Below are 11565 nucleotides of genomic sequence, written 5' to 3'. Positions count from 1 at the left end.
GGAAAAATTTAATGATTTATTACTGAAAGATTGAAATAGCATGGGTGACCGAGAAAAACGAATTGGCACAATTTAAGGCCAAGTGGCAAACAATAATGCAGACACTAGGGATGGGGGTGTGAGCATGCGGGTCTGGGCAGTCATCGTTTGTGTGTGTCTGTAAGTTGCTGTTCGTTTGTATAAATGTGTATCTGGCGTGTAAAAAAAGTAATAAAAGTAATAAAAGTAACAAAATGAAAAATAAGCAGTAATGTGGATGTCAGTAGTTTAAAGTTGATTACCCACCCCCCTCTGAATGATGATGATTAAACAGCCTTTCTTGTGCTGACAGTGAAGGCTGAGGGTTCCTTTGCTCTGCCTGTGCTGTCTGACAAGGCATAGGTGTCCTTCAATCTGCCTGTTAAAACAGCATTTCTCAGGGTGGGGACCTCTGCAAAGGGCATGTATGCCTCTCCTGTTGAAACCAAGCAGAGGGAAATGTCAGTTTGTTGCTTTAAACATTTTGACTGCAAAAACAGACAACCTGGAAGATCACCAATATCTACTTCTATCTAGTACCAAGAGGAATCAGCTGCAACCCACCAGTGGACTACAACCATTAGAATTCCTGTAGGGGAGAGTGGGATAAGTTGAGCCAAAGTGGTAAGTTGAGCCACCCTTGTTTCTAGGAAACCATAACAAAATGTATAATTGGACCAATTTTTAGGAGGTGGTCATCATTTCATGGAGTCTGTGAAAGAAGAAACTACATGGAAAAAGTGATAAGCAAGTTATGTAAAAAAACTAAGATTTTCACCAAGTCAAATTAATTTATTGTGTTAATTTATGATGCTTGTGTCACCAAAGTAGATAATTGTAAGATTGTTCTATACATCAGTTGGGGTCTTTATAAGCTTCAATATGAGGTCCTAAAAATCAAATCAAATCAAATGTAATTCGTCACATGCGCCGAATACAACAGGTGTAGACATTACCGTGAAATGGTTACTTACAAGCACTTAACCAACAATGTAGTTTTAAGAAAATAGAGAGGGGGGGGTCAATGCAAATAGTCCGGGTGGCCATTTGATTAATTGTTCAGCAGTCTTATGGCTTGGGGGTAGAAGCTGTTAAGGAGCCTTTTGGACCAACACTTGGCGCTCCGGTACCGCTTGCCGTGCGGTAGCAGAGAGAACAGTCTATGACTTGGGTGACTGGAGTCTGACAATTTTTTGGGCCTTCCTCTGACACCGCCTAGTATATAGGTCCTGGATGGCAGGAAGCTTGGCCTCAGTGATGTACCGAGCTGTACGCATTACCCTCTGTAACGCCTTACGGTCGGATGCCGAGCAGTTGCCATACTAGGTGGTGATGCAACCGGTCAGGATGCTCTCGATGGTGCAGCTGTATAACTTTTTGAGGATCTGGGGACCCATGCCAAATCTTTTCAGTCTCCTGAGGGGGAAAAGGCATTGTCGTGCCCTCTTCACGACTTTCTTCGTGTGTTTGGACCATGATAGTTTGTTGGTGATGTGGACACCAAGGAACTTGAAACTCTCGACCCGCTCCACTACAGCCCCGTTGATGTGAATGGGGGCGTGTTTGGCCATCCTTTTACTGTAGTCCACGATCATCTCCTTTGTCTTGCTCATGTTGAGGGAGAGGTTGTTGTCCTGGCACCACACTGCCAGGTCTCTGACCTCCTCCCTATAGGCTGTCTCATCGTTGTCGGTGATGAGGCCTACCACCGTTGTGTCGTCAGCAAGTGTAATGATGGTGATGGAGTCGTGCTTGGCCACGCAGTCGTGGGTGAACAGGGAGTACAGGAGGGGACTAAGCACGCACCCCAGAGGGGCCCCCGTGTTGAGGATCAGCGTGATAGATGTTGTTGCCTACCCTTACCACCTGGGGGCGGCCCGTCAGGAAGTCCAGGATCCAGTTGCAGAGGGTGGTGTTTAGTCCCAGGGTCCTTAGCTTAGTGATGAGCTTTGTGGGCACTATGGTCTTGAACGCTGAGCTGTAGTCAATGAACAGCATTCTCACATAGGTGTTCCTTTTGTCCAGGTGGGAAAGGGCAGTGTGGAGTGCATTCCTGTAGATGTGTGGGCTAATATAGTCAAAATGTTTTCCTTGGGGTAAGTTGAGCCAATGGCCATGGGGTAAGTTGAGCCAATGGTTGAGCCAATGGCAAGTTGAGCAAATTGAAGTATTTTCTTCCCAGGCGTAATGCGTACAGCTCAGTACATCACTGAGGCCAAGCTTCCTGCCATCCAGGACCTATATACAAGTCATAGACTGTTCTCTCTGCGCCGAATACAACAGGTGTAGACATTACCGTGAAATGCTTACTTACAAGCCCTTAACCAACAATGTAGTTTGAAGAAAATAGAGTTAAGAAAATATTTACTAAATAAACTAAAGTTAATATATTTTTTAAAATAACACAATAACATAACAATGATGAGACTATATACAGGGGATACTGGTACCAAGTCAATGTGCGGGGGTACAGGTTAGTCGAGGTAATTTGTACATGATGGTAGGGGTAAAGTGACAATGCACAGGTAATAAACAGCGAGTAGCAGCTGTATAAAAACAAAGGGGGGGGGGTTAATGCAAATAGTACGGGTGGCCATTTGATTAATTGTTCAGCAGTCTTATGGCTTGGGGGTAGAAGCTGTTAAGGAGCCTTTTGGACCAACACTTGGTGCTCTGGTACCACTCTGCCCGAATGCATAGTGCCAAATGTAAAGTTTGGTAGAGGAGGAATAATGGTCTGGGGCTGTTTTTGTTTTTTTATGGTTTGGGCTAGGCCCCTTAGTTCCAGTGAAGGGAAATCTTAATGCTACAGCATACAATGATATTCTAGATGATTCTGTGCTTCCGACTTTGTGGCAATAAGTTGGGGAACGCCATTTTCTGTTTCAGCATGAGAATGCCCCCATGCACAAAGCGAGGTCCATACAGAAATGGTTTGTCGAGATCGGTGTGGAAGAACTTGATTGGCCTGCACAGAGCCCTGACCTCAACCCCATCAAACACCTTTGGGATGAATTGGAACGCCAACTGTGAGCCAGGCCTATTCGCACAAAATCAGTGCCCAACCTCACCAATACTCTTGTGGCTGAATGGAAGTAAATCCCCACAGCAATGTTCCAACATCTAGTGGAAAGCCTTCCCAGAAGAGTGGAGGCTGTTATAGCAGCAAAGGGGACAACAACTCCATATTAATGCCCATGATTTTAGAATGAGATGTTCGACAAGCAGGTGTCCACATACAGTGGGGAGAACAAGTATTTGATACACTGCCGATTTTGCAGGTTTTCCTACTTACAAAGCATGTAGAGGTCTGTAATTTTTATCATAGGTACACTTCAACTGTGAGAGACGGAATCTAAAAATCCAGAAAATCACATTGTATGATTTTTAAGTAATTCATTTGCATTTTATTGCATGACATAAGTATTTGATACATCAGAAAAGCAGAACTTAATATTTGGTACAGAAACCTTTGTTTGCAATTACAGAGATCATACGTTTCTTGACCAGGTTTGCACACACTGCAGCAGGGATTTTGTCCCACTCCTCCATACAGACCTTCTCCAGATCCTTCAGGTTTCGGGGCTGTCGCTGGGCAATACGGACTATCAGCTCCCTCCAAAGATTTTCTATTGGGTTCAGGTCTGGAGACTGGCTAGGCCACTCCAGGACCTTGAGATGCTTCTTACGGAGCCACTCCTTAGTTGCCCTGGCTGTGTGTTTCGGGTCGTTGTCATGCTGGAAGACCCAGCCACAACCCATCTTCAATGCTCTTACTGAGGGAAGGAGGTTGTTGGCCAAGATCTCGCGATACATGGCCCCATCCATCCTCCCCTCAATACGGTGCAGTCGTCCTGTCCCCTTTGCAGAAAAGCATCCCCAAAGAATGATGTTTCCACCTCCATGCTTCACGGTTGGGATGGTGTTCTTGGGGTTGTACTCATCCTTCTTCCTCCAAACACGGCGAGTGGAGTTTAGACCAAAAAGCTATATTTTTGTCTCATCAGACCACTTGACCTTCTCCCATTCCACCTCTGGATCATCCAGATGGTCATTTGCAAACTTCAGACGGGCCTGGACATGCGCTGGCTTGAGCAGGGGGACCTTGCGTGCGCTGCAGGATTTTAGTTCATGACAGCGTAGTGTGTTACTAATGGTTTTCTTTGAGACTGTGGTCCCAGCTCTCTTCAGGTCATTGACCAGGTCCTGCCATGTAGTTCTGGGCTGATCCCTCACCTTCCTCATGATCATTGATGCCCCATGAGGTGAGATCTTGCATGGAGCCCCAGACCGAGGGTGATTGACCGTCATCTTGAACTTCTTCCATTTTCTAATAATTGTGCCAACAGTTGTTGCCTTCTCACCAAGCTGCTTGCCTATTGTCCTGTAGCCCATCCCAGCCTTGTGCAGGTCTACAATTTTATCCCTGATGTCCTTACACAGCTCTCTGGTCTTGGCCATTGTGGAGAGGTTGGAGTCTGTTTGATTGAGTGTGTGGACAGGTGTCTTTTATACAGGTAATGAGTTCAAACAGGTGCAGTTAATACAGGTAATGAGTGGAGAACAGGAGGGCTTCTTAAAGAAAAACTAACAGGTCTGTGAGAGCCGGAATTCTTACTGGTTGGTAGGTGATCAAATACTTATGTCATGCAATAAAATGCAAATGAATTACTTAAAAATCATACAATGTGATTTTCTGGATTTTTTGATTCCGTCTCTCACAGTTGAAGTGTACCTATGATAAAAATTACAGACCTCTACATGCTTTGTAAGTAGGAAAACCTGCAAAATCGGCAGTGTATCAAATACTTGTTCTCCCCACTGTACCTTTGGTCATGTAGTGTATGTAGATATCTTTGTTAGAAAGAATACTATATTTCCCTTGACAGAGTAATGCTGAATGTAACAAATGGATTCGCTTACCCCACTCTCCCCTACAGATATTCCCATTCAAGCAATGTGTTGTAGTGGCTGGGTGGACCATTTGGTATAATGACTTATCCTAGCTCACCAAATGGCAGGCCCTGCTTCCTCCTGGACTGCTCAGTGTCAAAGAACGTCTCATGCTGCTCCCAGTGCTGGTCACATGAGGCACACAGGAAACTGGAGTGGAAAATAACACAGCGACATCCTGGGGGCCATAAGACACCATTACACACTGTGACACTGTATCCCATGTGAGGGTGCCATGAAACAAAGTGAAACCCTATCAAACTGTACTACTGGGTCCTTGCCCTTCATTTGGGAAATGTTGATTTTGATGAGAGAGATATGTTGGTGAAGACACAGCCAGAGAGTTTGTAGCCCTCTGTACTTTTACAGCCAAGTATGGAACACATACAGTCCTGTCATTTATGTTTGCCATTACTACATCATTGAGCGGCTGACATGTCCATTTATTGTCCACTGCCATACCTCCAACCCTGCAGGAGTGTCCTGCCCTGGGAGAGTGTTGCTGGTGGGGGTGTTTGCAGCGACAGAGGGCCCTCCAGACCTGGGAGTCAAACCCTGGTCTCCTTCTAACCCAGGGCTCCCCCACCTCTTCTGGATGGGATGGCATGAAGGCAAAGGCCCCGCAGCTACATGATGGGACCAAGCAGGGCACACGCACACTGGAGCCTGACACACACACAGACACACCATTATGTAATCACAAACTAGTTTAAGTACACTCATGTGCAGACCATGCGCATACACACGCATACATACACGTCATACTATTTTTTATCAATTTTTAGACAGATGGTCTGTACCTGTGTATTTCCCATGCTCATACAGGTGATGTCCACAGAAGCACATGGAGGAGTTGCCCACTCTGAAACAATCCCAGGTAAAGTCTGGACATCTCCAGCCCACATACACACCTGAATACAACACCACCATAGAGCAGAGACATCACAAATACTGTAGGAGCCTTTCTGTTAGTTGTAAATAGGGAATGTGAGCAAAGGATGGTGGTACCTGTCTGTATAGCTTTCAGTGCTGCCTCTCTCTCAGGGCCAAAGAGGTCCTTGACCTTCTGTCCAGGCTGTGTGACTGCGTATCCACTTGGGAACTGCCACTGTTCCATTGGTATCTATAGATACTGAGGTACAGTGGGACAGTGAGTAAAGGTAAACAAGGTAAAGAAACCACAAGGGAGTTTGGTTGTATCAGGTTACTGTGTGTGTGTGTGTGTGTGTGTCCCAGCTAGCACATTTGGTTCCTTGGAAGTTGTGGGAACGTACGTTTTTGGTTTCCCATTGGTTCTGGGAACGAAGCCATACGTTTCCTGACCGGTAAAATTAAAAGCTTTTTAAACTTTCTGAGAACGGAAGTGAATATTTGGACTCTTCTGGGAACTTACATTTTTAGGTTGCAGGGAGGTTCTGAGAACGTTTTACTATGGTTCCCTGAAACATTTCCTGGGAGGTTTTTATTAACGTTCTGAGAATGGAAATTATGAGTTATTTGAAGGTAATTAAATAACATTCTGAGAACATGTCTCAATAAGACTTTTAATAACACTGCTAGCTTAGTTTGGGTTTACTGTTTTGAACTCCAAGCACAGATAGGACACGAGAAATATCATTTGCTTAGGCATTAATCATGCAAAAACATTTCTTTTTTATTGTGGCACAGCATCAGAGAGATTCGAACCTATGATCTTCTGTTCTCTGTCCATGGATTTAGAACCAGGATGGAGTTAGCATGACATGTTTTTTAACTCATACAAAGCTGTTCATTTTAGTCTATTCAAGCAGACCCCATTTCAAAGGAAACAAGCACTCATTAAGATCAGGTGTGGCCAATTAGTGGGCGCGGCCAACACACCTGAACACACTTAACAAAATAGAGAGTTTTGTTGATGCTGAGAAAGGAATGTATATGTTTTTAAATAACATTCTTAGAACGATCTCTGAATGTTCCTAAAGTTTTCTTGTGGTTTTTATGGAAAGTTTTCTTAACGTTCTTTGAACAATTTGAGAACATGACTTTAAATAGAACCATGAGGAAACGTTATGCTGAAGTACTAAAATACCCACAGAAGAACGTTGTGCTGAGAATAAATGTGCTGAAAATGTTCCAAAGCCAAGCAACTATCCTGCACCATACCCAGAAGGTTGTGGGAAGGTGGTATGCAAAATAAACATATGACTACCACACTCTCACCAAGCTCTAAGAAACATATGGTTCTCAGAACATTATGTGCTAGCTGGGGTGTGTGTGTGCATGCATGTGTGCTGCCTACCTGCAGGGCTGAGGTGGACTGGCCTTGCCACTACACTGTGACAGAGTTTCTCCTTCCTCTTCCCTGTGCTGGTCTCCAGGGCTCTGTTCTGCTAACCTTGGTCCTCAGAAGCCATTCATAAGCACTAACACACCAACGCACTGACTAGCTGTGACAAACAAGAGGTAATACAAACACACACAACGGGTAGCTAAAATTGACACCAACAGGGAATCTAACAAACATAGGCCCACTCACAAGAGCTTACAGACATTAACACTGAATCAAACATTCACAATCTCCTTCATACAATTATTTTGTTACCTATTCTCACTTACCTTTCATAGGTGCAGTAGACAGTAGACTTATGTTACCTAAGTTGTTGTTGATTATGTTACTATGGAGACAGATACTCAAGACTTGCAAGTAGCAGTGTAGCACCACAAACTAGATGGTAATTTCCCATGAAGAAACATTTTGTGACTTGCTTCAGCTCTTTAAAAGTATTTTTGTAGTAGTTGAAGAGTTTAAAAGTTTTTCTTAAGTGAAGCAGTGAAATATAGTCAAAGTGAAATATATTAAAATATCTGGTCTGATTACTTTGATTGAATACTATATCAACCTTATTACTTTGGAATGTGGGCCCCCTTACGAAAAAAGATTGCAGTTAGAGTGCAGTATAACTGCAGTACACTTCAGTATAAATGCAGTTAGAGTGCAGTATAACTGCAGTGTGGTGCAAATACTGAGTCCAAAATAAGTTATTTTTACTGAAGTAATCTTGCAGTGTAACTGCAGTTAGAGTGCACTCTGACTGCAATCTTTTTTCGTAAGGGGGCCCACATTCCAAAGTAATAAGGTTGATACAGATATTTTAATATATTGCTATTGTTTGACATTTTTCAAAGTTCCAGTTATATTCAACAGTGGGAAGTTGGCTTAATGAAAGTAGTTGATCCGGTTCTAAAACAGCTTTACCTCTTAATTGGTAGAAGATCATTCGGTTCTGATTTCAGATTTCAATTTCAGAGAAGTAGATGAAGATTTAATACGTTTTTGCCTAAGTTGTTGGGAAAGTGATCACAGTAGCTGATGTGTCAAAAGTTACATTGTTTACTGTGAATAGAATGTTGGAAGTCTGGGAATTTGTAACAATGGGACCTTTAGAATGTTGAAGAAATCCCATAAGTGGTTGGAGGACAAAAACCTTAATAGTTTAAAAAGTATAAAAGACATCCAAATGTTCCTGACCAGTCTACACGTTTTTAAGTTTAAATGGTGTTTCTAGCTTAAACGGTGTAAGAGGAGTAGCGTTCCAAAGAATAACTATAAGTCAGAAATAAATTGTACATGACTAAAAATAGAGTAGTCTCCTAATACAGACAGACGTTCTTTTTCTTTTTATTATACTTTAGACTTGGTCTTCTGAATGAATCAATGCTTGTTTGTATGACAGGGGTTATTGTAGCATAAGAAAAACAGAGAAGCACACAATTGACATTTTACTTTAAAATTGGTTTATTACTTTATTATATAAACAAATACAATCTGTATTAAAATCAACAAAACAATGATTGCCAAGATTTGATTCCAAAACATATCTGTGCAAATAAGGTCATTAGTTTGCCAACCCTCCTTCCTTACCCCCAACCCCCCTTTTCCCACCCCTCTAACCCCTCTTGTCTCATTCACAGAACAGATGAGACCACCCACTAAACTGGAGTATACCCCAGATTCACTTGAGTGTCGTCTGGTCGAGATGCGCAACAGAAACAGAATACAGGTATTTGCGTGATAAGTAATATTATAATCATAACAGTTTATTGAGAGGAAATTACATCACTACTACATTAATAGTCTACACGCCAGTGCTTGCTTTCATATGCTGTGGGTCTTACCAAATAGCAGGACTGGGGTCAATACATTGAAATTCAGGGAATGAAAAGGACATTCGGTTAATGAATCGAAGCAAAATATTGTCAAAGACAATATACCATGAATATTTATATGAAATTGACCCACCCCTGCCTAATTAAAATGTCTGTATACCAGGCTACTGAGGGTTTTCTAGAAACATGGGTGTCACCAGGGTGCCAGTCTGTCTCTGCTTAAGTATACTTATAGTAGCTAGATACAGTAGTACGTATGTTGAACAATACAGCAGTCAGGTAGAGTGAGAGACTGCAGCATCTCAGATTGCTATAGAATAGTAGGTGGTTCCCTCATCCAGAGAGAGTGGAGCAGCCATTGGTTAACACTGAGGTACGGGTTTAAGTCTTGCAGAAAAACAAAGAGTCCTCAACAAGGCAATGTGGTGATATTATCCAGCGGGAAGTGAAAAGTGCTGCGGCTGGAGAGGATGTTTGTGTGTACAACAAATCTGTGTGCATGAAGGGGATGACAAAGGCATACTCTTGTATCTCTACCACAAACTTTCTCACACACACACACTTAAAACCCTATTGTTATCTCCCCTCCATGCCCACACACTTACTATAGTATCTTGCGATTGATTCACTGCTGTACAGTTGAAGGCCCATGCTGAAACACTGCCATTCATATTGGAAGGATTTTTTTGCACACTGTGAGGTATTGACTTAGGGCCCTATGCCAATCTGGGAAGCAGGCTTGCCGGATACATCAAATATTTTTATTTTTTTACCTGTGTGACAATTCAAATGACAGTGCAAGAAGAATGATGTTTTTGACATATTCAGACGTCAAACCCAGTGAAAGGTTTGAGTGAATAGAGCCCTTGTGTTCAGTGAGTCTTCACTATGGCAGAGTGTACATTGTATACTGAAAACTGGGAAGTTGGTAAGTAGAGCTGAGAGAATGGTTTCCTTAAAAGGGAATCGCTTAACATAGTTCCAAATGGCAACAAAATGGAATAACTTTAAATGTCAACATCGATATAAAATATTTCCAAAATAATTTGCAGTCAAACCTTGAGATAACAAAAAGGCTACCATATCAAAGCTTAAATATAAAATAAAGTGGGAGACATAATAGTGAATCATTTGCCAGAAAGGATAGTAGTGCTTTCAAAAAAAGTATATTATGATTATGTGTTGTTCTCCAGAGATGATTGATAGCGGTCATTTGTAGCGTCAACTCTGATAGGTCCTGGCAGTTCTACCAGTCCATCGGCTGGCCAATGAGTTTGCAGCTATCACCGCAGTGTCCTCCCACACGTGTATGTGCCCAATAGGACGGCAGGCTATCTCTGGGTTGGTAGGAAAGGGTTACATTCACAACACACGCACACACCAGTCTTTCCTCTCCCTCGTCCCCTCCTCTAACCGTTGCTCATAATAATGCTCACACGGAGGTCCTGTTGGTGTGGAGCTGTGAGTTCTCCTAGTAAGTTCTCCTGAGATCTCATAGCGACGTCTTGTTAGTATGTGGCTGCAAGTTCTCATAGTGATGTCTCTCATTGCCATGTATTCTTGTGAGTTCTCATAGTGAAGTCTGGTGAGTTCTCATAGCAACGTCTCGTAGGTTCTCATAGAGACGTCTGGTGAGTTCCCATAGCAATGTCTAGTGAGTTTCTATAGCGACGTCTGGTGAGTTCTCATAGCGATGTCTTATGAGTTCTCAGAGATATCCGGTGAGTTCTCATAGGGACGCCTCATCAGTTCTCATTAGGGCATCTCATCAGTTGTCATAGGGAGGTCTCATTGGTGTGAGGCCGTGAGTTCTCCTCCTCCAGCAGTGCGATGCGTTGTTTGAGCATGCGGACCTGGGTCTCGTGGCGCTCCACCATGGCCATCATCTGAGCCTCCAGCTTTTTCAGCTTGCCCTGGTGCTTCTTCTTGGCCTTCTCATATGCCGCCACCAGGTTACTATAGAGAGAGAGAGAGAGAGAGAGAGAGAGAGAGAGAGAGAGAGAGAGAGAGAGAGAGAGAGAGAGAGAGAGAGAGAGAGAGAGATAGAGAGGAGTAAGAGTCAAGTGGCTAGACAGGACAATGCAGACAGACAGATGGATTGGCTTCAGTTGGTTCTGATTTGGTGAGTTAAGTCACAGAGACAGAGGTGCTGAGGGGTTGTGTTTGTGCTATCCATAAAGAATAGTGCTGTTCTATATCAATTCACCCCTTTTCCCACTAAATGGCAACACTGTATTACGATGCAAAACAACTACCGTAAAAAAAAAAAAGGGTCTGAATCCAAATAGCTGAACTGTATTGATTTTTCCATGGCCTTTTCATTATTTATCTATGGGTAGTCATAGACAAGCCCCCCCTCCCACACACACAATTAAGTCTTAATAACAATAAACATTCCCACTTTGAATCATTAAACATATTTCCTCCCCTCCTGTGAGTGTTGTCATG

The 11565-nt window shown here is 42.9% G+C and overlaps 2 protein-coding genes across 5 annotated transcripts in view; both read right to left on the bottom strand.

Annotated features, from left to right (window-relative positions):
* LOC121583313 (protein FAM221B-like) lies at positions 1 to 8308 on the bottom strand. 2 transcript variants are annotated; one of them, XM_041899495.1, is made up of 7 exons: positions 8207 to 8308; positions 7250 to 7397; positions 5980 to 6103; positions 5772 to 5882; positions 5434 to 5637; positions 5030 to 5149; positions 1 to 454 (listed from the first exon to the last, which is right to left on the bottom strand). In XM_041899495.1, the coding sequence occupies exons 3-7, from the start codon at positions 6086 to 6088 to the stop codon at positions 306 to 308; spliced, it is 693 nt and encodes a 230-aa protein (XP_041755429.1). In that variant the 5' UTR covers positions 6089 to 6103; positions 7250 to 7397; positions 8207 to 8308; the 3' UTR covers positions 1 to 305. The 2 variants fall into 2 exon arrangements, with proteins under 2 accessions (XP_041755429.1, XP_041755430.1); XM_041899496.1 differs by having other exon boundaries at positions 7250 to 7393.
* A 442-nt stretch (positions 8309 to 8750) lies between these two features.
* Positions 8751 to 11565, bottom strand: part of LOC121582465 (colorectal mutant cancer protein) — a 138897-nt gene continuing 136082 nt past the window's right edge. For all 3 annotated transcript variants that reach the window (XM_041898266.2, XM_041898267.2, XM_045225128.1), the window contains one exon: positions 8751 to 11073. In XM_041898266.2, coding sequence (XP_041754200.1) covers positions 10893 to 11073 — 181 coding nt within the window. In that variant the 3' untranslated portion in view covers positions 8751 to 10892. The remainder of the gene's footprint in view (positions 11074 to 11565) is intronic.

The sequence above is a fragment of the Coregonus clupeaformis genome, chromosome 15, assembly GCF_020615455.1.
Source record: "Coregonus clupeaformis isolate EN_2021a chromosome 15, ASM2061545v1, whole genome shotgun sequence".
Taxonomy (NCBI): Eukaryota; Metazoa; Chordata; class Actinopteri; order Salmoniformes; family Salmonidae; genus Coregonus; species Coregonus clupeaformis.
This window is presented reverse-complemented; position numbering and strand designations above follow the sequence as displayed.

Excerpts from the sequence above, each read along its gene's own strand:
- LOC121583313 (XM_041899495.1), bottom strand. The coding sequence starts at position 6,088 with ATGGAACAGTGGCAGTTCCCAAGTGGATACGCAGTCACACAGCCTGGA. Across the intron at positions 5,150-5,433 it reads ACACTCCTGCAGGGTTGGAG|GATGTCGCTGTGTTATTTTC; the intron begins GTATGGCAGTGG and ends TATGGCCCCCAG. Across the intron at positions 455-5,029 it reads GAAGCAGGGCCTGCCATTTG|GAGAGGCATACATGCCCTTT; the intron begins GTGAGCTAGGAT and ends TGGTTTCAACAG.